The 21,666-nt window shown below is 34.6% G+C and overlaps 2 protein-coding genes across 3 annotated transcripts; one reads left to right on the forward strand and one right to left on the reverse strand.

Annotated features, from left to right (window-relative positions):
• Window positions 1-276: 276 nt before the first annotated feature.
• Window positions 277-1,938, reverse strand: LOC137709560 (transcription factor MYB1-like). Its single transcript, XM_088684951.1, has 3 exons — window positions 1,750-1,938; window positions 1,514-1,643; window positions 277-1,061 (listed from the first exon to the last, which is right to left on the reverse strand). The coding sequence occupies exons 1-3, from the start codon at window positions 1,880-1,882 to the stop codon at window positions 674-676; spliced, it is 651 nt and encodes a 216-aa protein (XP_088541077.1). The 5' UTR covers window positions 1,883-1,938; the 3' UTR covers window positions 277-673.
• Window positions 1,939-13,021: 11,083 nt separating this feature from the next.
• LOC137747909 (protein ELF4-LIKE 3) lies at window positions 13,022-16,250 on the forward strand. 2 transcript variants are annotated; one of them, XM_068488044.2, is made up of 2 exons: window positions 13,022-13,162; window positions 15,609-16,250. In XM_068488044.2, the coding sequence occupies exon 2, from the start codon at window positions 15,679-15,681 to the stop codon at window positions 16,027-16,029; it is 351 nt and encodes a 116-aa protein (XP_068344145.1). In that variant the 5' UTR covers window positions 13,022-13,162; window positions 15,609-15,678; the 3' UTR covers window positions 16,030-16,250. The 2 variants fall into 2 exon arrangements, with proteins under 2 accessions (XP_068344145.1, XP_068344138.1); XM_068488037.2 differs by lacking the exon at window positions 13,022-13,162 and adding an exon at window positions 14,556-14,695.
• Window positions 16,251-21,666: the final 5,416 nt, after the last annotated feature.

Here is a 21,666-nt window from a genome sequence, read left to right on the forward strand (position 1 = left end):
TTATGGCTCTGGACCAAGGCAGAGTCACTGTATATAAATTTGGTGATGATTGTTATTTTTTTATTATAAGCGAAATCACTATTTTATAAGCTACACCAAAGAAAATAGGCAGTGAATTCGGAGTACAAAAGGTTGAAGAGAAAGACATTTTTCTCCCAGAAATAATCCGCTACTACTTACAGTTAATTGCCATTTAAATCATCACGAGTCACCGCCAATACACACACACATTATACAATTTACAACAATTAATACTGGTGCATATATACTAGCAAATAATGGGAACGAACCTTTATTTGGACATCAAAGTATTCATTACATATAGAGAGTGTTGTTAACACTCCAAAAATGACATTCCGCACCCTTTTTATACAAGGTTTTCCTTGTATTTTCATGAATTTGAAATGCATATATACCAAAGTTATTTAAGGAATTCCTTAGTAGGAGGAGATTGCATAGCATTATGGAGTAGGCAAAATTGGACTGGCGATAAGGGTTTGATTAATCTTAATTAATCCACGGATGAAAGCCATCTTGTGAATTGAGAAAAGCTGAAATTGCATGGAGGTCTACATCTTCATGATTTGGTTGAAATAATAAGTGATCACTAGTAGCACCCCAATATTTCCACTTTGCAGCTTCTATATGCGATTCCTCCCTTAGTACTAAATCCTCAAACTTGGTTATGTCCAACGAAGTTCAAATCATCCACCATATAATTCCGAAATCCATTGATTTCGGCCTTGTGTGAATGGCCATGGATGTAACTGTCGAAATCTCTTAGAAAACTCAGCGATGAATTCTGATCACGGTCACCAGAGATGTCTGATAGTACCACCGGATTGGATTTCACTGGATTGGATTGATCATCGTCGTCTTTGGAACGATTAGAACAATAATTACTGAGTTGATCACGATTATCGCCATCATTAGGCGCCTGACTGCTATTAGTGACACGTCGAGGTCTTTCCTCTTGAATTCTTTTGCTCAAATTAATATTCCAGAAGTTCTTGATTTCATTATCTGTTCGACCGGGCAATCTTCCGGCTATGAGAGACCACCTAATATTTCAATATATACGTCCACCGTTATTATTTTAATTAATTCTGTGCGTGTGCTTGGATCACAAAAAGACACAATGTAATCAAAAACTCGGAGGACTAGATTTATCTATTTGCATCAGATTTAATTATAAAAAAAAATTAACAGCTAATTATGGTCAAAACTATTAAAAGTGAGTATTTAACCCAAAACTAATAGGCAGTGGATCCAAATGCTCAAGATAATTTAAACACCTACTCAAGGTTTCGATGTGAAATTTTCACTCTCAACGGGCCCTCTTACATGTGAGAACGTGAATAATCTACTCTAATATCATATATAGTTAGTATAAACATCCAAATCTGAAATCAATTGGCAGTTGGTGGAGACCATATTTCATGTAAACACTTATGCAAGCGTTTACTTCACCGACCTGGGATTCACACTATTAATGTGCAAAAATATGTCATACCTGTTTCCAAGAAGCTTGTGCAATCTGATAATGAGGTCTTCTTCTTCCGGAGAAATGTTGCCTCTCTTAACATCAGGCTTAAGATAATTCAACCATCGCAGTCTGCAACTCTTCCCACTCCGATTCAACCCTACCAATGTATACAGTAATAATCAATTACATGTATTATGTATGTATATTATCACTACGAAAACTATGTATAAAAATAAAAACGTTCGCTTGAAATGTATACGAACCAGCTTTTTTAGCAACATGTCTCCATTTTCCTTCTCCATGAGTTCTGATGTAATCAGTAAGGACTTTATCTTCCTCAGCACACCATGCTCCTCTTTTTAGCCCGTCTGTATCATCGTATGGTTTTCTCCCCATCTCTCTCTCTCTCTCTCTCTCTCTCTCTCTCTCTCTCTCTCTGTATATAACTTTTCTGTGTGGAGAAATCCTTGCATGTTGTTGTGTATATATATAAGATACACACCCATTTTACCTACCACACATCCTTATTAAATTTTATTTATTTATTTTCTTTAATTCGTTTGATCCAACGGTTAAAAATTAAAAAAGATGTATGAAACTAAACTTTGGTTCCATTTTTGGAATGATAGCAACAACAAATGTTTTTGTAAGATTTGACGTTAATTTTTAAGATTTAACCGCTTTAATGCAGCAACAAAACCAAATATTTACCAACTATACACATATATGCATGCGTTTTTTTCTATGTTTAACGTGATTTTGCTAGGTATTTTTCAACGATCGAGAGAGAGAAAGGTATGTTGTGTTTTCGATCAATTTTGTCTTAAATGAATGAGCAGAAACATTAATGCAAATGAATGATTGATATGGACCCCATATATATATATAGATTGATAGGACCATATCAATCTATATATATATGGGGTCCATATCAATCATTCATTTGCATTAATGTTTCTGGCAGTGGCGAGAATATTACAGTATTTTGGCTAATATTTATATGTACTTTTCATCCTCATGCATGCATATATGGAAAATTTATTAACTACGATGGAAGAGGCATGAAACTATTGAAATTACAGAGAAGAAGAAGATGAAGGTTTAGAAGGAAATCAAATCTTGTATCGATAGTTGAACAGATTACATAAAATGAGAGAGAATTTACAATTTATACTAGCTTACAAAATAACTAACTCTAACTTTCTAACAAACTCTTAATAGACCAATCTCCACCATTTAATCATAAATCAATCTCCACCATCTATTAATAATATTTACCAGTACTGTAAAAGCTCTTTTATATCTCAAGCTAGCTAGTCACACTTGATACATATATATGGATATAGAGAAGGGATTCCCATTTTTCAAAAAAAAAAAAATGGGAACACCCTCTTGACTATTAGATTTGACTTTAATGAAATTTTGTGGCTGAGATTAAATCACAGGCCACAGAATCTGAACCATAGAATTTGGTTAAAGCCAAATATAACGGTTAAGAGGATGTCCCTATTTTTTTTGAAAAATAGGAATCTCTTCCCTTAAAGGCTTCCTATATATACATATATATATATATGTGTGTGTGTGTGTGTCCTGGTTAATCCTGTATCCTAAGCTGCTAGGGTTTCAGTAGGGAAGGAAACCATATTTCATAAACAAAAATGCCAGAGGTTCTACAGTTCAAAGCTCAAAATTTTGAGCGATGTTATTTAGACATACAAAAGTGAAACATTTTTTACGCACTTTCTAATAAAGATGAGTTCCACAAATAATGGCAGTCTCATACATATTGAATAAAGTTAAAAGTCTCACATCGGTCATCTCACAAAACAAATCAAACTTATATCAAACAGTTCCACTTTTAATTAGATCGAGGTCTTTTTTGACTTGTGCAGCTAACAAAATTAGGATGTTCACTTCAAAACCCCACAACTATTGATTGCACGGGCGGTTAAGTGAAGACATTATTGATGCAATTAATGGTGAACATCAACCCGTCTCTCTAAAACTTTAACAATACAACCCATACCTATTGATTGGACAAGGGGTTAAGTGGGACATTATCAATGCAATTAGTGATGGACTGCGGTCCGTCTCTCTGAGACTTTAACAATACATGTGTCAGTAAGTGTGTTAATTTTACGTGTCTAAATAGTTTTGTTCTCATACACTTCAAAAACATTTGACTATAGGAACTATAGGTGTATATGGTGAGTAAAGACTGATAAGTAGCAAATAAGCTGGATAAAAATCCAACTCCTTAGCCACTATTAAAGTTTTACCCATTTCATTCTATACAACTAAGAGTAATGTTAGGAAAACAAAAATTTTTAAACTAAATGATATGTCATTAATAAGAAATAAGCATGTTAATCAACACTTAATTAATAATCCAATCATCTACAACCATATTATTTAGTTTGCAAACTTGGTTTAAAAAATTTGATCTACCTAACATTACGCATACAACTAATGTCAATAATTATTGTCAAGTTTTCATCTAGCGACATACCACGTGCGATATAGTTCGTACATTATGTCAGAAGAGGTGTTTATCTTCCAATACTAGAAGAAGTCTTAAGATCGAAAATGCAACACGAGTTTCATTCTGTGTGGCTAGCCTTTCATGCGTGGGTCATGCATGAGTCATGGCACTGAAAACTCCAATTGAATTCTATATCTAACCGATGGCCCAATCAAATATACAGTTAACCAGCCACTGTTTTTTTGGGTGAGAATCTGCCCTGCTGGTCGATCATCCACTACGAAAAAGCTGTAGGGTACGTATACGAAATGCCAGAAATTAAATAAACTTACAGATGAATTTCTGCACACACTCCAAAAACTCTAAGCACTCGATCCCTATAAGTTAAAAACATATATACCACAGCATATGCATGCGGTAAATAGGGTCAAATACATTGAAGTTATTTTTTTAAATTTCACCAAATACATATACTCATAGATTGCCCAATCATAAAGCTATATATTTGGATCATTGACAAACAACTTAAGCCTATACAATGTGATTATATATATACATATACATATATATATATATATATATATATTGTATCTATATATACTATACCTGTCACCTAACGTCGGAAAAATTTATATTGAAAGGTTCCGCTTTGAATTATATCGAGGCATTTTATGATAAAATTCTCACACATGTCATGATTTGTATGTAGAAGATCGATGCAATTATACCGAGACTTTTTTGTGATAAACTCTCACACATGTTGTGTGACATCCCACATCGTCCAGGGGAGTGATCCTTATATGTATATTCCCATCCCTACCTAGCACGAGGCCTTTTGGGAGCTCATTGGCTTTGGGTTCCGTCGGAACTCCGAAGTTAAGCGAGAAGGGGGCTAGAGGAATCCCATGATGGGTGACCCACTAGGAAATTGCTCGTGAGTTCCCAAAAACAAAACCGTGAGGGAATGGTAAACCCAAAGCGGACAATATCGTGCTACGGTGGTGGAGCGGACCCAGGAAGTGATCCGCCCCGGGCCGGGATGTGACAATTTGGCATCAGAGCCTAACCCTGGCCGTGGTGTGCCGACGAGGACGTCGGGCCCCTAAGAGGGGTGGATTGTGACATCCCACATCGCCCAGGGGAGTGATCCTTATATGTATATTCCCATCCCTACCTAGCACGAGGCCTTTTGGGAGCTCACTGGCTTCGGGTTCCATGGGAACTCCGAAGTTAAGCGAGTAGCACGTGAGAGCATTCCCAGGATGGGTGACCCATCAGGAAGTTCTCGTGTGATTTCCCAAAAACAAAACCATGAGGGCGTGGTCAGGGCCCAAAGCGGACAATATCGTGCTATGGTGGTGGAGTGGGCCCGGGAAATGGTGTCGCCCGGGCCGGGATGTGACATGTTGTGTTTTGCATGTAGTAAGATGCAAATTTAGATATAATATTGGTGTTAGTGTGACGAAAAAGTCAGTATCTACAATAGACTAATACCAATGAAATCGAAAGTGATATAACAATAAATATATAACTATAACAAATAGTAAAATGTTACAACAACAAACAAACGACTATAACATATGTTATACAATGAAATTCACTAGAACAAAAAATAAATTGACTTGATTCATAGATAGAGGCTTACATAGTCGTAATGTTATAAAAACAAAATTTTGCCCATTCTCGATGCTTGAAGTTCAACTGACATCTGTCTCCCATGATTTAACTGTCTATAAACCAAGGATCCAGCACTAGATCCTTGATCTTTGGTGAACTTTTGTGTGCTTCTCTCTTTATGCAAACGGAAAGATGTTTACGTGAAAATAAAATTGATTTTTATAGCAGCCTTGTATGGTGTATACGTAGAGTTGTTCTTTCAAATTATTTTCTGTTTGGTTGTCTTTATTAATTTGAGTAATGATATTCATATCATATTTTTATACTATATTTCTATATCACCTTAGGTGTCATTTGATGTGGACAGTCACATCATTTGAAAAATTTGCAAAACCCAAGGAAATGAATGAGAAAGACCCCTCGTATACCACAATTATCATTTAATTAACTAGTTTTTCTTAATTATTAGTTTATTAAATAATAAACTAAATTTAAAAATATGATTAATTCAAATGATGTGGCTGTCCACATCAAATGTCATTTAAGATGGTATAAAAATATGGTACAAAAACATAATATGAATAACATTACTCTATTAATTTTGAAGATCCCCGAGGCCCAACCTTTCACTACATACATAGGCTAAAAGTCCATCCCACCATTCCAATCTTCATTTAATTAACTGCAAGGCATAAAAGCATATAAAGTATAATAAAACATGTATTGAGCGATGTCGAATTCTGGCAATGCTTTATTTGTATGCATACTCCAACAGTTAGTTGATCCTAGTTATAGATGCGATTCAATTCAAACTCTCCGACTAATCCAAAGGTGGCTTGGAGATATATACGGTGAGCATTTAACCCAAAATCAATTGGCAACGATGGAGATATTCAAATTCTTTAAGCACTCGTATTAAACTTCCGTAATTTTATAAAGGATAAAATAAAACAGTAGCATAAAAATAAAATTGGAGAGCGAAAACCATTACATGTTTACACATAGGTAGGATACTTAGTACTACATTTTAATGATATTTTCCTTCACTTGTAAGTGAGAGGTCTTAAATTTAACTTTGTAAATGACGAGTTAAATACTAAATTATTTTGACTTGCCCATTGACTGGCATAAACCCAATCTTGCAACCGTTAATATAAATATATTGTTATATTAAAAAAAGTTATATACACATATGTATAGATAGGGATAAGATTTCATTGGTGACCAAATATTTTGCAACTTTTAAAGGAGAAAAAGTCACATAAAAATATGATAATGTCATGTAGGCCTAGTAAGGTTATGAGTTTAGTGTGTATACAATAGAAAAGACCAAACTATGTTTATTGGATTATAGAGAGCAAAGTCTAAAAAGTGATCAGATACCTAAAATGTATGGTAGGATTTTTTTTTTATTTTTTATTAAAGGATATTATCTACACTAAAAGAGATGGGAAATGAGTTTAATCTTACAATGGACTATCAAAAATGTGGTTAAAATTCTTCCTTGTCGAGTTGAACCTAAGACCTCTCACTTACAAGTAAATAGGAATATAACTAGATCGTACTACTAAATGACAAACATATGATAGTATGTTAGATTTGAAATAAATAAATAAACGAAGGTGCGACAAAAACGACAAGGCTTGACTTGGGTCAAGTGATGAAGTCACTCCGATAAACCCTCCATCTCGTTTGGGATTTGGCATTGCAAATTTGCAAATTCCCCCTCCCATCCAATAATGTTTCGAAGCCATTTCGGCATTTCCCATGTGCCTGCTATTTTCATATGGGACTCATCGGCATCCTCCACCTATTCCCCTTCCAAAACTCCCAAGTCCAACTCACCTTCCCATGACGGCTTGGTGGGTTGCTGGGTTGGATTTGGACAACTATTGTACCGACGGGTGGGTATGGGTTAATACACATTATTATACAATCAGATATGGCCGAGTCTGGTTGAGAAGAATTTTAAGAGTGCATTTTTGCTCACTACCGAATCTACCGTAAACTATGATGTATGCTCATCATACATCTAATTATTTATCACATGTTTTCTCAATTGGTTGAGTTAGGTGAAAAGACATATGACAGATAATTAAGTGGATGGTGAACATACACTATAGTTATGATGGTGAGAGAAAATGCTCTTATATTTTAATGCAAAGCATGTTTGTATTTATCGACGTTAAGAAGAGAAGCACTACTGTTTATTCATCATAAACTAAAGAAACAGAAAGAAAATAATGAGAGAGTTAGAGAAGAAAATTAATTTTATATAAGACAACTTATCCACACTATTTTTTTTTATCTCTTGCACACCTCTCTTTTTATTGAAATTGAACAATTTTTCTCCCATGAGATGTACAACTGAGTGATTTAGAAAAATAATTAGATCCCGCATATAAGCATTTAAGAAACCTTTATAACGGTTTAATCTTACATAAAACTCGTTCCAATCAGATCCGAAATTAAGAAGAGAACTCGAGAAAGAAAAGCAATCTCAAGATTCCCCAACACAAGACGCCAACACCACCATTCCCATTATAAAAAGGAAAGTTGGCGTGCTTAGTGGAGACTGAAACGTTTGCCTTTAGATTGTCTCCTATTTAGAAAACCAATCGTGGAGATTACAGATAATCATTGAAATCATTAGAGTTTTAAATACGATAACTTTAACGAAAAACTCTCGTTAATGTTCATTTTAACGAAAAATTATATTTTTACACTAAAAAGTCAATCATGGTACTATTCACTTTACCTTTTATTTTGTTCTTATCGTTAAAACTCAAAATTTTCAAATCTTTTTCATTAATTTTCCTTTTTAAAGAATGACTCACTGAGCTTATGGTGCACGGATCAGTACTCAACTATTCTCTCTCTATTTATTTCCCAAAAAACCACAAAAAAAAAATAATCTAAAAAAAGCCGAAGCCAAATGGGCTTGTTGTTTATTTGTTTAGGGAAAAGATCCGGTCCAAATCTCTCCCATCAAAGATTCAGGATTAAATGATTCGGATCGTTGAAATTTGATCCAACGGTTATAATTATTGTAACTTTAGAGAGGTCTTCTGTTTGTAGTTGTTGGATCAAATTTTAACGGTTCAGATCACTTAATCCTGGACCTTTGATGGGAGCTATCCGAACCAGATCTCTTCCCATTTGTTTATGATCAACTTGTGAAAACGACCATGCCCAATAATGTAGTGTACTTGTTAAAGTGCTCCTAGGTTAGTACTAATCATAGTTTAATTAACGTGGTCCGCATGGTTTTTTTATGTGATTAATAATATGAGAATCTTGCTGGCAATTGGATTAAACTCTAATTATACTATCACTATTCATGCTAAATTACAAAATGTATGCCGTCATGAACATGATTTGAAGTTTGGATGGGATCATATCTAGTTCCTACTTCCTAACTATCAAAGTGTTGTTTACATGTAATGGACATTATTAGGTAATGAATTAATTACTAGCGTGTATAGAACAAATGCATACGTACTAAGTTGCAACCAATAGATCATGGGACTTGTTAATATGGAAAATGTATCCAAACCCAAGGATCATTGGATTTGTATGTACGTGTGCGTGTGTGTGTGTGTATATGTATGTATGTATGTATATAGGAGGTCTTTAAGGGAAATGATTCTTTTTTTTTTTCTTTTAATTTATAAAAATGGGATTAGTTGTGCGGTCCACATCACATCGAACTTTAACAGTCCAAATCGTTTATTTTTCAAGTTGCACCTCATATATCATCCTTAGAAAATATTAGCCAAATTATAAATATTCGAGACATCTAATTTAGTTCAAACAAATTGACGAACACTTTGTTCTAAGAAAAACATTAAAATTTCATCGTGATAATTAAATAGGCAAATGATTTCGGATTGAATTGAATTTTTACAATGATGATTTATGAATCAAGACTTACAAAATAGACAGTTCGGATCGTTAAACTTCAATATTATAATATATATAATATTGAGATAGGATCAAGGGACAAATTTTGACAAACATTTTTACACTCCTTTATAGTCTTTAGACCTTATAACATCCAACGGTCTTGACTAAGAGTGATGCTGAGATTTTTAAACATTAAATGACTTGGATGATGATGTGGATTTTAACTAATAAGAAAAACACTAATTCATATTGGTTAGGATGATAAAAATTTATAGATGTCTAATTTTATTCATATGTGTATTCTTTTATATTTGTTTTTTTTTTACAGGTGCAGAAGTAATGACTAAATGCTTTATTTCAATAGCAGAGTAATTTACTTGTATAAATCAAGTAAGGTGGCCATCTCTAATGCCTTATTTCATTGGCATACCGATTATAACATAAGTAAATGACTAAATGTTTAAAATGCAATACAATTTTACTTAAGATCACATACTTAAGAGCGCATAATGACAGCGATTAAGAAAAGACTTCGTGCATGAGCAGTTAGCTCGTGCAAAAAGATTAATAGAAATAAATAAATGATTACAAAGAATTTACTCCTACACACTATTAAAAAAATTGAGCTAAATGAGTTATACAAACACCTTCATTGTCGTTGAAACCATGTTTGATACAAATCCCTTGTTCGATTTTTACATAGACAAAATAACATAATAATAGATTTTGAAAGTGGTGTGTAGGCTCCGTCGCACATAGGAAAAAACAAGAGATTATACTTGACTGGCGTGTCCACAGGGCACACATCTTGCGGATTCCCATTCTTTTTTTTCCTTATTCTTCAACAAAAAAAAAAATATATATATATATATATATATTTATAAAGGTGTGATATTCAACTTTTTGTACTTTTCGTATATCTCTTCTTAATTTCTATCATTTGATATTATTTAATGCAGCTGATCTGATGGTTGCAAATTAAAAAAGTGTGTAGAAAGTAAAATAAGTGTTTGGATAGCACACCCCTATTTATATTTCAAGCGTTGAGAAAATTGAAGTAATGGCTCTAGTTGAGTTAAGCTATTGCTATAATTTTTTTCATTTGGTTACCATGTTTGCTCCTTCATTTTAGCCTCATGTGTGTGCATGTGACTCATTTGAACGAAAGTCTTATGAAGTTGAGGAAAATAACTAAAGCTGCACGTTTTGACGAGTTAAGAGACCAACAATCAATAATTTTTAATTGAGAATGTATTATTTCAATTATGTTAAAATTGAGAGACTATTGCTACAATTTCCTTTACCAAGTATTAGAGAGTGGGTCCACTCCACTTTGATTGGTTGAGAAAATTGCAGCAGGGAGAGCCGCAGCTCATCAGCAGGCTGGGGAACCTGGTTAGGTTTGGCACCAAACTTGCAGATCTCCCGAGCCTCCCAGACACGCGTCTTCGCCTGATTGGCAAGGTTTTAGATGTGACTTTATAGTCTAATACCATGGTTTTATCTTCATTTATTTATTTTCGAAGGGGACAATCGAAACAAAATTGAGAGTTGGGACATGGGTTTCCGTAATTACGATTGTAGTACTTTAATATCTTTTTTTAATAAGCATAAAATCCAAACTCATAATTTTCCTTGATTCATAATTTTACAAAAGTAATTACGATATTTACAAGAAAATTCAAACTCGAGCGCATGAGAAGAACATATATAACCTAACTAATGTGGTTATACCTGATAAACTTTTTAGGTCTAATATGGTTCATCACTAACACGACAATTGTTGGTCCAATTTAACCACTTATTATTAAGTGTTGGGTTTTATCACAACAACATCGATGACATAAAAAGTGAAATCTATCAAATATTAATTGTATAATAGGTAATGCTAAGGAGATTAAATTTTTAAACTAAATTATGTAAAGTAAATGATATTGTTGTTGATGATTAAATTATTACTTAAGTGTTAACGTGCTTATTTCTTATCGATGACATATCATTTTGTCAAATTTAGTTTAAAATTTTAATCTCCCGAGTATTATCTTTGTATCTAATTTTCACTTGTGTATTGTTTGAGATGATTAATGAAATACCAATTTATTTGTCAAAAAAATAAAATAAATAAATAGAGGCGTGAAGTGAAAAGATAACTTTGTTGACTTTCTTAGTCTTTTAAAGTAGATGTGTACTGTTCTCTTTTAGTATCAAATGCAGGAGTAGGATTCTCTCCCCTTCTATTCTCATCCCCTTCTCTTCCCTCATCTTACATATTGTTTTTTTTTTTTTTTTTTTTTGTCTTATTGTCTTTATAAAAAAATCAATATAAGATGTTGACATGGTTAAACCATAACCGTTCAAATAGGAGGAAAAAGAAGAGGAGAGAGATTAGGCCTCCCCAAATGTATCATATTATTCAATGATATAGTAAATATTACATCATTATGTGCAATATGTTAAATTGAAAGGAAATTGTGTTTTAAGATGAAAGAAAACAGCCTAAAAGTTATGGATCTAATTCATACACAAAACCAAAAGTCCTTTCAAGCGAAAACATATGTAAACCAACACCTGAGAGATTTCTCATGTACCTATCATATAGATCTCGTATGTAAATCCACACAAAATTAATATTGCTTTAGACTCTAGAAAAAGTTGATTCTTAAATTCTAAAAGTTTAATCATTATTACATAGACGAGTCGATAAACTGCATTAGAGATAAATCATACGCATGTCTTACATGTTAACGATTCATATCTTTTATTCACATGAAATTACCAAATAAGGGGTGGGTGGGGTGTTAAGAGGCGACTATTATTAATTAAACAATATTCAATAATCGTGACTTTACAAGAAATTATGAAGTGGTTGCGTATCAAATGAGAAAAATTATGGTTATACACATTGCAGATAAATTAAAGAAAGACTATCTAGTGACAATCGCCTAATAAGAGTAATGAGACTTTATCAAGAGAGAAACTTACATGCAACATTTGATTGTGTACAACAAAGTGATTCAAGTGATGCAGAGAGATGAGTGCTAATAACTCTATTACAGTCTATATATATGTGGTTAATGAATTAAACAGTTGTATTAGAGATGTGGTGAGTAAGTTAAACGATTTTATTACAGTTAGTTAAACAGTTATAATAGAGATGTGGTCAACAATGTCCTTAAATTGCAAAATACCTCATTTCCGGCAGCAATTGCAGATTAATTGCATCATCAATCACTACCAACGTGACCAATAAACAAACCATAATTAGGATATGAGGAAACACACAAGCAAATCCCAAACTGAATCCAAAATAAAATAAATAAAATAAAATAGGAAAATAACAGGTAGATATGGATTTTATACTATTATACGATAATCTACAATATATTAAGGGAGCTAAAATATTTACACACACTGAGAGGGGGTCCGAGCGTGACTGTCAAATCTACATATACTCTCTCTCTCTCTCTCTCTCTCTCTCTCTCTCTCTCTCTCTCAATTTTTCAGAATTCAGAGGTGTTGTGTTCTGTTCTCTTCTCTTCTCCTCTCTTTCTGTTCCGGAGATTCGATTCAATCGCCGATCTTTTGCAACGTTTTCTCGGATTCCGTCGTCGTCTTCCTCCTCTTTCATTCAATCTCTGTCTTTTCGCAGACTAATGTTCCAGATTGCCAAGGTACGAATTTTATAATATTTTATTTTAAGTATTTGGAAAACCAGGTTGAATAAAAAAAACAAAAACAGAAAAGGATGTCTCTTTTCTTTTTTATAGCTGAATTATATGTGTTTTTTTTGTATATTGAATTTATGGGTTTTGTTCAATTTTCTTCTGCTAACACATTGACCATATCGGGTTCTTGTTTTTCATCCAAAGTTCTAATCTTTGTTGTGGATTTTTTGGAGTTTTTGGCTCTTCCTCAAATTTGGATTGTGAAGATATTTGTATTGTTGGTGTTTGCAATTTTATAATTATTTATTAAAGGCATTATTCTTTTTCTTAGTTTATTTAGTATTGTTTTCCACTTCTGGAGTTTTTATTCTTCTTCAACTGCAAATTTTCATGCGCCTCTGATTTCCCAATTAGTCCATGTTTAATTTATTTATTTGTGAATTAACAGATTTAATTTAGTTCTTGTATTTTTGTGGGTAAGGATCAAAGAATGCTGTTTGTGTCTGCAGTAGTAGTCCTCTCATGGCCTCATCTTCTCTGCATCATTGGCTGAGTTTTTTATTTTTAATTTAATTTTTGGGTGTTTGAGATTCTTCTTTGGGAACTCTGAGCTTTAGGTGGGTTTTTTCTTAGTACATTATAAAAGGTTCCTTTTTATGGAATGGGATCTGCCTTTTCCCGTCTCATCATAAATAACGCAACAACAATAATAGTAAATAATAATAATAACAGCAAAACTCATGTCTGTTATTTGATTCTCATGTGAAAAAGAACCCTTGAAGGTCAATATTTTTTCCACAGAAATTGTCTCATGTACACTTATGTTCGGGAAGTGGTTCTCACACTCTTTGTTTTTTTTGTCTTTGGACACTCGTTAAAGTATAACCAAGGAACAAAAACAAGGTAGATAACTGCAACAGAAGGCGAAAATGAGAATACGGAAATCACTATCCTCCATGTTCTTAGCGTGTATTGGTTATTAGTGCAAAGCAGGTTCAGATAAGAGGTTATAATTAAGGGTGCGTTTGTTTGCTAGCTTTTAGTGGATTGGACTAAAAAAGTAAGGGAAGTCTTATGTTTATTAGTCGGACCAAATTTAACGGGATTAGGACTGCTAAGCCGCCCTCTAATCCCGTCCTCTCCCTTCTCCTACGCACCCTCGCGCATCAGCCGCAGCAGCTGCTCCCTCGTCGTCGTCTTCTCCTTTGCACCTTCGCCCTCTCCCTTCTCCTTCCTTGTCGCACCTCCGCGTAGACGTCCAACATGTAGACGATCAACGACGGACCTGCGTCGCTGCCGATGGTCTTCGTTTGGTGCTTTCTGCCGCGTCGTGAAATCGGAGTCCCGGCAAAGGAAAAGAAATACACAGAGGGAGTCCGAGTGTGATCTGAAGACGAACGATTCTGCGTTGGATTTGGGTGCCCTAGCTTTCTGAACTCTGAATTCGGTAGCGTTTTCTGGTCTTTCATGCCGATCTGTTGAATGGAAGTTGGGTAGAGATGCTCGACGGACTCAGTATAGCTGAATAACGCGTCAGAGGTGACTCAACTCTGCCTCCCCTTTTCTACGTAATATTGATTTCTCTGAAATGTTTGATTTCTTAAGGTCCATTTGCTGGGTTGGTGGATTGGATTGCCATCTTAATTTGTGTAATTTAGGTTTTGCTTCATTTGGAATTTACAACTCTAATTGGGGTTGGCTTTTTGGGATGTCTTTCGTTTCCCTTTTTTCTGTTCAATTTCGGTGAATTTCCTTCAAATTTCGGAAATTTCCTTCAAATTTCGGAAATTTCCATCTCGTCATTCGTTTCTTAGATTTGATAGAGTCATTTGTCCAGTGATATTTAGCCGATTTCCTGAAATTTTGGTGATTCGGGTTGAAAGTCCGGCTTCATATATTTCGATGCTGATGTGTGTGAATTCATGGATTTTGATGCTGATATGAATCTTTGAACAATTTTTTTTTCTGATGAGTTTATCATAAATTGTTGATTAATTGCTTAAAGTTAGGAGCTTTCAGTGGCATTCAATCAACATAAACATACTTATGCTAATGATTTTTACTAAAGCACCTACTCATGTTCCTCTTATGGATGGTATTGTTCTCAAATCCTTTAACTATCTCCTTCGTCGGAAACAGTTCAACGAAAAGCTTGTAAAGGAAGAAAATGAGAACCTTCACATTCTTGATGCGAGGACTTTCTTGATATCTTGCTGAAGTACTATAATTTATCCATTTGGATTTGTACGTCTGACTGATATCCGAATTCTTTCCTTGTGTCTGTGTTGAGCTTGAGAACTTAAAATACAAAAAAAAATTAAGGGCAAACACCAAACTGAGGGCAGTACTATTTTCTTTATCTTGCTTCTCAGTCCGATAGTGCACCAAACGTTTTACTAAGTCAGTTCATTTTAGTAAAAAAAAACAGTAATCAGTGTTCTTGATTGTGCAGGACTGGTTCTGATCTGATCCTAATTTTTCCGAGTCCTCAGAAAATAAAAGAATTTAATTTAATTCAATCAATGGAGGGTGACACATTCTCAGGGCTTGGCAATGGCAGCACACAAATTGATGGAAAGGTTCTGCAGACATTTCAGAAGAGCTTTGTGCAAGTGCAGAATATCTTGGACCAAAACAGGGTGCTGATAAATGAGATTAATCACAACCATGAGTCCAAAATTCCTGACAATTTAAGCAGAAATGTGGGTCTGATCAGAGAGCTCAACAACAACATCAGGAGAGTGGTTGATCTTTATGGTGATCTCTCAAGCTCCTTCACCAAATCCATGGATACTTCTTCTGAGGGAGGGGATTCCAGTGGGGCTTTGAAGTCTGATGGAAAAGCTGGGCACAAGAGAATTAGGCCTTCTTAGAGAGAGAAAGTGAGAGAGAGAGAGAGATTATAATTTGTCTTCCCAATTCTTTTGCATGTTGAGATGGTAGAAAAAAAAGGGAGAAAAATTGATTAGATTCTGTAAACTCTGCTGTATCTGTTAGGTAATAATTTCCCTGAATTGCTGTTTCGCTGTACGTCTTTGTAACTGTGGATCTAATTGAAGAGAAAAAAAAAAAAAAATTAAGCTTGCTCGAGTAATTTCATTTCGTCCTAATTGGTAATAAAAGTTTATTTTTGTCCTTTTACTTGTCAGTTCTTGACTTATATCAACCTTTTTATGTTCGTGTATTCGGGTTTTTCATCTTCTCTTCATCTGAGCGATATTCCAAATAACCAAACAAAATAGAGCGAGGAAAATCCGAATTTAGGTGCAGAGGGAGAAACACATTGTTCGTGTCAAATTATTTAGGGAATTAAAGAGTGCTGATATATTCCTTAAGAGCTGTAACGCTTTTATTTAACTTTTGTTGTTTGTCAAAAGGACTGAAAATTTGGTAAGTGTCAATGTATGAATCTCCTTTTTAGATGAAGGGATCAAGATTAACTTTTGATGCAAATTCTTCCACAGAAAGAAAAACCCTTTATTCCCCTTTTTCTCAAAGTTTTCTTCTTGATTTTAACTAAGAGCTGAAGTGTAGAGAGAGAGAGAGAGAGAGAGAGAGAGAGAGAGAGAGTTGTCAAAGTTTTCTGCTTCCCATGAAGCCAAAACTGCTTTTTCCCACGCTTCTTTTTGCTGTTTTTTATGGATTTTGCTATTGTTTTCAGCTGTGGAATGTGGAGAAGAAGTAGTGTTTGTGTACATAATTGTACAGGCATATGATATACATCTGTGTGAAGATGCTCTGAAATAATTGGAAGAAAAATCAGCTTTTAGACTAATCTTTTGGTTCCCAATCACACACCACCACAAGAACAGAATCTCCAGATAAGAGTTGATGAGCATTTTTTACCATTTTTCTTTTATTTTTTAATTTTCTACTATATTTGCTGTAGTGACAGTCCTTTTCACAAGTAGTTTAAAACAAGAGTAGCGTTTTCTCTTCTTCTAAATCTCCTCTCCTCCTATCTCACTTTTCTCTTCTTTATTTTCTATAAAGAAATTAACATAAGGTATAACGTGACTTAATCGTGACTCTTCTAACAAGAAATAATCAAAGAGAAGAGAATCTTACTCTCTAAAACAAAGCACTATAGTTCCAAGAGAAGGACAGATATTTATAAACAGTGATCCCCAACAACATGACAAGGGCCCCAAAGCTTCTTCTCTCTTTCGGAGATGGAACTCAACTTCTCCATGCTAATGCTTTATCCCCACTCTCATACATAGTTTTATGCAAGATGTCATGTTATTAATATTTCAAATCAACTACGTACTATTATACGAGAAAAATAAAATATTTGAATGATAAAACAAAGACAAGTAGAAATATGTGAATGACTTTAGATAACCCCAACATGACAGTGAGATATACACAAGCTATTCTTATTTCCCCTAATGAGGAAAATTTTGTATTGAAGCGTATACTTTCAATTAATGGCGGATTCAAGATTCGAACTTTGAGAGGTCTCAGTATTAAAGTACAAGCATTTTAGATAGAAACATAGCGCGCATCATGAAAAAAAAATTCAGTTTATTCAATGAAGTATGTCACCAAAAGCTTAGTGAGTTTATTGTCATCAGTCAAACTATATTACACACATGTCAAAAAATACAACAAATGCCTGCCGAAGCAATCTAAAGAGTGATAGCGAGAGACTTCGTTAAGTGTTGTAGACGCAACATATCTTAGCTCCAATGTACATCTGCCTGTGCTTCCAGCTGATCTACCTTTTATTATTTGACGCGTGTCATATGGGAGATACCGATAAAGACATTACATATCCCCTTACCTTTGCATTATTTTTTCGCCTTTAAGCAATAAATGTCCTTTTAAGACTATTTTGATGTTGAATGATTCCTTGGCATCTATTTCTCTTTCTCTGATTGAGTACATGTCTCTGTTGATGGACCCATTTATGCTGCAACCTAATTTCCTGATCTTTGGAGTGGGGGCCCACACCAGTGATTGCTGTAAATAGCTTGAGTATTCAAGGAGTAGGATTCTATCTTTTTTTTTTTTTTTTTTTTTTCCTCTTTATCTCTTTTTATTTGAACGGTCACGATTAAATCACGTCAACATCTTATATTAATTTTTTTTTATAGAAATAGAAAGACAAAATAGAGAATGTGAAAGGAGAGGACGGAAGGGAATGAAAAAAAAGAGAGAGAATGATAAACTTTTAGTGTATAATTCTCATGTATAAGAACGATAAACTTTTAGTGTTCGGAAAATGGGTCCCTAATTATAAACCTTGCCAAATAATTCTAAAGTATTTCATCAGTAGGGAGATATCAAGATTATGTTGTGTGCTCTAATTTTGCCATATTCAACTTGACACAGTCTTATGTTGTATTACTATATGATATCCGCTTAATTGTCCGGAATTCTTAGAAAATATTCATCTAAAATTTTCCTAAGATCACACTAATCCTTGTAACCAAAACACGGTATGTCTCATGCCCAACTAAACTTCATAGAATAAACGTCAACAATGAGAACAACAGCTAATCAACAGCATTAAACATAGAACGATCACATGTGCTAATTATAATTAGTCACAATAATCTTGATCGCACAGTCAAATGCCGGCCAACAATGCGAATAAAAAAGTTAGTAATCCACTTGATCAAGTTTAATATAAAAACTAACACAATTATCCTGCTAAACAATGACCGTACAATTAATTAACAAATATAGAAGGGTTTGTTAATTGCTAAAAATTAAGGTAATCATGAAGGGCCAGAAAAGTAGAAGATGAGATAATAAGTGGTCCCCCAATAAGCCAGGCCAGACAAATAAAACATTGCTATAACACGTAACATGTGCAGTCCTGCAGTGGGAATCTACTTTTGTGCCCTTCCCTTCTTTTGGGTTGGGTTCCTTGCATCTCCAGCAAACTGCAGGTTGGAAAGGAGCCCATAATGTCTAGTTTTGCCCTTTTTGGCAAACCTTTACTATATTCTTTTAAATTGATTAGACCAAATCCAATCCTTGATTAAGTGCTATTTTTTAGGTTTTATTCCCATTTCAAACCCAACCTTATTCATGCTAAATGTGTGGGCTAAAAGGCAAATAAAAACCAAATTTCCTCCCAGGATTTAGCCTAGAAAATGGCATGGGCACCACCAGGGGAACCACCTACATGGGCATGTCTCCCAGTATTTATTGAATCCAACGGTTGAGATCGAATATAATCAAATCTAAAAGTAAGAAAAAGATCTAACGGCCCAAATTTAAATCCTACCGCTAAAATAATTAAAAAAATATTTAACTCAAAATTCATCCAAATTTAGTGATTTTTCAATATTTATTGGAATTTAAATTTAAAAAAAAATTACTTTAAAAGAAAAAATTAGCCTAATTTATTCTTTAATAAATTTAGGCCATAAGGGTTGGAGAGGAAAAACTGTTTCTGGGCTAAGACCTAAATTTTTTGAGCTAAAAATTTTAGGTTTTATTCCAAGGGTTGGAGATAATCTTAACAAGTCGCAATGAGTCACAACTCACAATTTAATATCGAACTTACTATAAATATATGTCGTATGTCCTTGTATGTTGTTGAGTTGAACATGAGACCTCCTCTAACTATGGAGTTTATGTGTCGTTAGACCAACGGGTTGTGTGATTTTAGCTTTTCCTTTAATCCTACCCCATTTAGTGTAAATTAGGTAATCAGAGTATAATAATCCACTCCCCGTACTTGAAAAGACCTACTTATGCCCTAATGATAATGCCGACAATGATGATGTTAGTCCAATTAATTAGTTTCTTTATCCCTAAGGAAAGAGCTTTGGTGGTGGGTAGACATATTTATCGAGCCCCGAAGAATTTGGAAATTAACAAAAATCATGTGAACAACCTTGATATTTTAATTATGGGATAAATACTTTGTATTTTTTTCTTCCTTAAGAAATACTAAGGAGATTTTCTCAAAGTACGACTCTTCATGGATTTTCTACCACATCACAATTTAAGTCAAATTCCGTGCTAATATTCCAAAATATTATGCAAAAAACATGAGGTGTCAAAGATTCTATGGAGAATCCCATTTTTGAGGAAGTGCTCTTAGCATTTCTCTTTTTTTCATAGTGTTGTGTTCGTCATATAAAAGTGTGTGAGATGTAATTTTTTACGAGTTTTCATGATTATTTATACTTATTAATCGTCGATGCTTATATAACTGTTGAATTTAATCAAACGGCTCAGACCAAGAAGAAGGATTTAAAAAATATAAACATTTTACTTTTTGACAAACAATATTCTATTTTTTTTTTAACGAAGGATTTGAATTTGAGAACAAACGGACCTGCACACATTGAGAAAAAATTTACATGCAACGTGTTCATCTTTATGTGACATTCTGATTTAATAATACATTGTTATATGAAGAAAAAAAAACTTATATTAAACCAGAACACTATAGTGAATTAGTGATAATGAACTCATTCTATATAAGTTGGATTTGCTTACGAACTGTTCTACCCCACGTATAAACAATTAGTACCAAATGTTGGCTTCAAATTTCTCTATATTTAGCTAAGAACATAATGGAAGGACTTCAGACACATAGTTAACTTGTACTTATACAACCCAAGTCTTCTGGACATGGACTGATGGAGTCCATTATAATTTTACCACAAGCTGATAACCCAAAAAAACTATAATTTTGGGCTTAGATTCTGGATATTTGGGCTTTAGGTCCATGGATAACATATTGAGTTTCTTTAGGTCATATTTTCCGACACACAAGTTACAACCATTGATGCATAAGACGGCATATGTCACATCCCGGCCCGGGGCGGATCACTTCCCGGGCCCACTCCACCACTGTAGCACGATATTGTCCGCTTTGGGCTTACCATTCCCTCACGGTTTTGTTTTTGGGAACTCACGAGCAACTTCCCAGTGGGTCACCCATCATGGGATTGCTCTAGCCCCCTTCTCGCTTAACTTCGGAGTTCCTACGGAACCCGAAGCCAGTGAGCTCCCAAAAGGCCTCGTGCTAGGTAGAGATGAGAATATACATATAAGGATCACTCCCTTGGGCGATGTGGGATGTCACAATCCACCCCCCTTAGGGGCCCGACGTCCTCGTCGGCACACCACGGCCAGGGTTAGGCTCTGATACCAAATTGTCACATCCCGGCCCGGGGCGGATCACTTCCCGGGCCCACTCCACCACCGTAGCACAATATTGTCCGTTTTGGGCTTACCATTCCCTCACGGTTTTGTTTTTGGGAACTCACGAGCAACTTCCCAGTGGGTCACCCATCATGGGATTGCTCTAACCCCCTTCTCGCTTAACTTCGGAGTTCCTACGGAACCCGAAACCAGTGAGCTCCCAAAAGGCCTCGTGCTAGGTAGAGATGGGAATATACATATAAGGATCACTCCCCTGGGCGATGTGGGATGTCATAGCATACGTCTCACCAACTGTGCTGTAGTGACATTTTTCTTTATTTGTAAGATTCCAAGCGCAATTTATTTGAATGACAAGTTTTATATCTTGTTGT

This window comes from Pyrus communis, chromosome 15 (assembly GCF_041283825.1).
Source record: "Pyrus communis isolate YQ-2024b chromosome 15, ASM4128382v1, whole genome shotgun sequence".
Lineage (NCBI taxonomy): Eukaryota > Viridiplantae > Streptophyta > Magnoliopsida > Rosales > Rosaceae > Pyrus > Pyrus communis.

What these genes read in the sequence shown, in the direction of transcription:
- LOC137709560 (XM_088684951.1), bottom strand. Translation starts at nt 1,882, where the DNA reads ATGGGGAGAAAACCATACGATGATACAGACGGGCTAAAAAGAGGAGCA. An exon ending in ACATGTTGCTAAAAAAGCTG is followed by an intron (nt 1,644 to 1,749) that starts GTTCGTATACAT and finishes ATACATTGGTAG; the next exon opens with GGTTGAATCGGAGTGGGAAG. An exon ending in CACAAGCTTCTTGGAAACAG is followed by an intron (nt 1,062 to 1,513) that starts GTATGACATATT and finishes TTGAAATATTAG; the next exon opens with GTGGTCTCTCATAGCCGGAA.
- LOC137747909 (XM_068488044.2), top strand. Translation starts at nt 15,679, where the DNA reads ATGGAGGGTGACACATTCTCAGGGCTTGGCAATGGCAGCACACAAATT.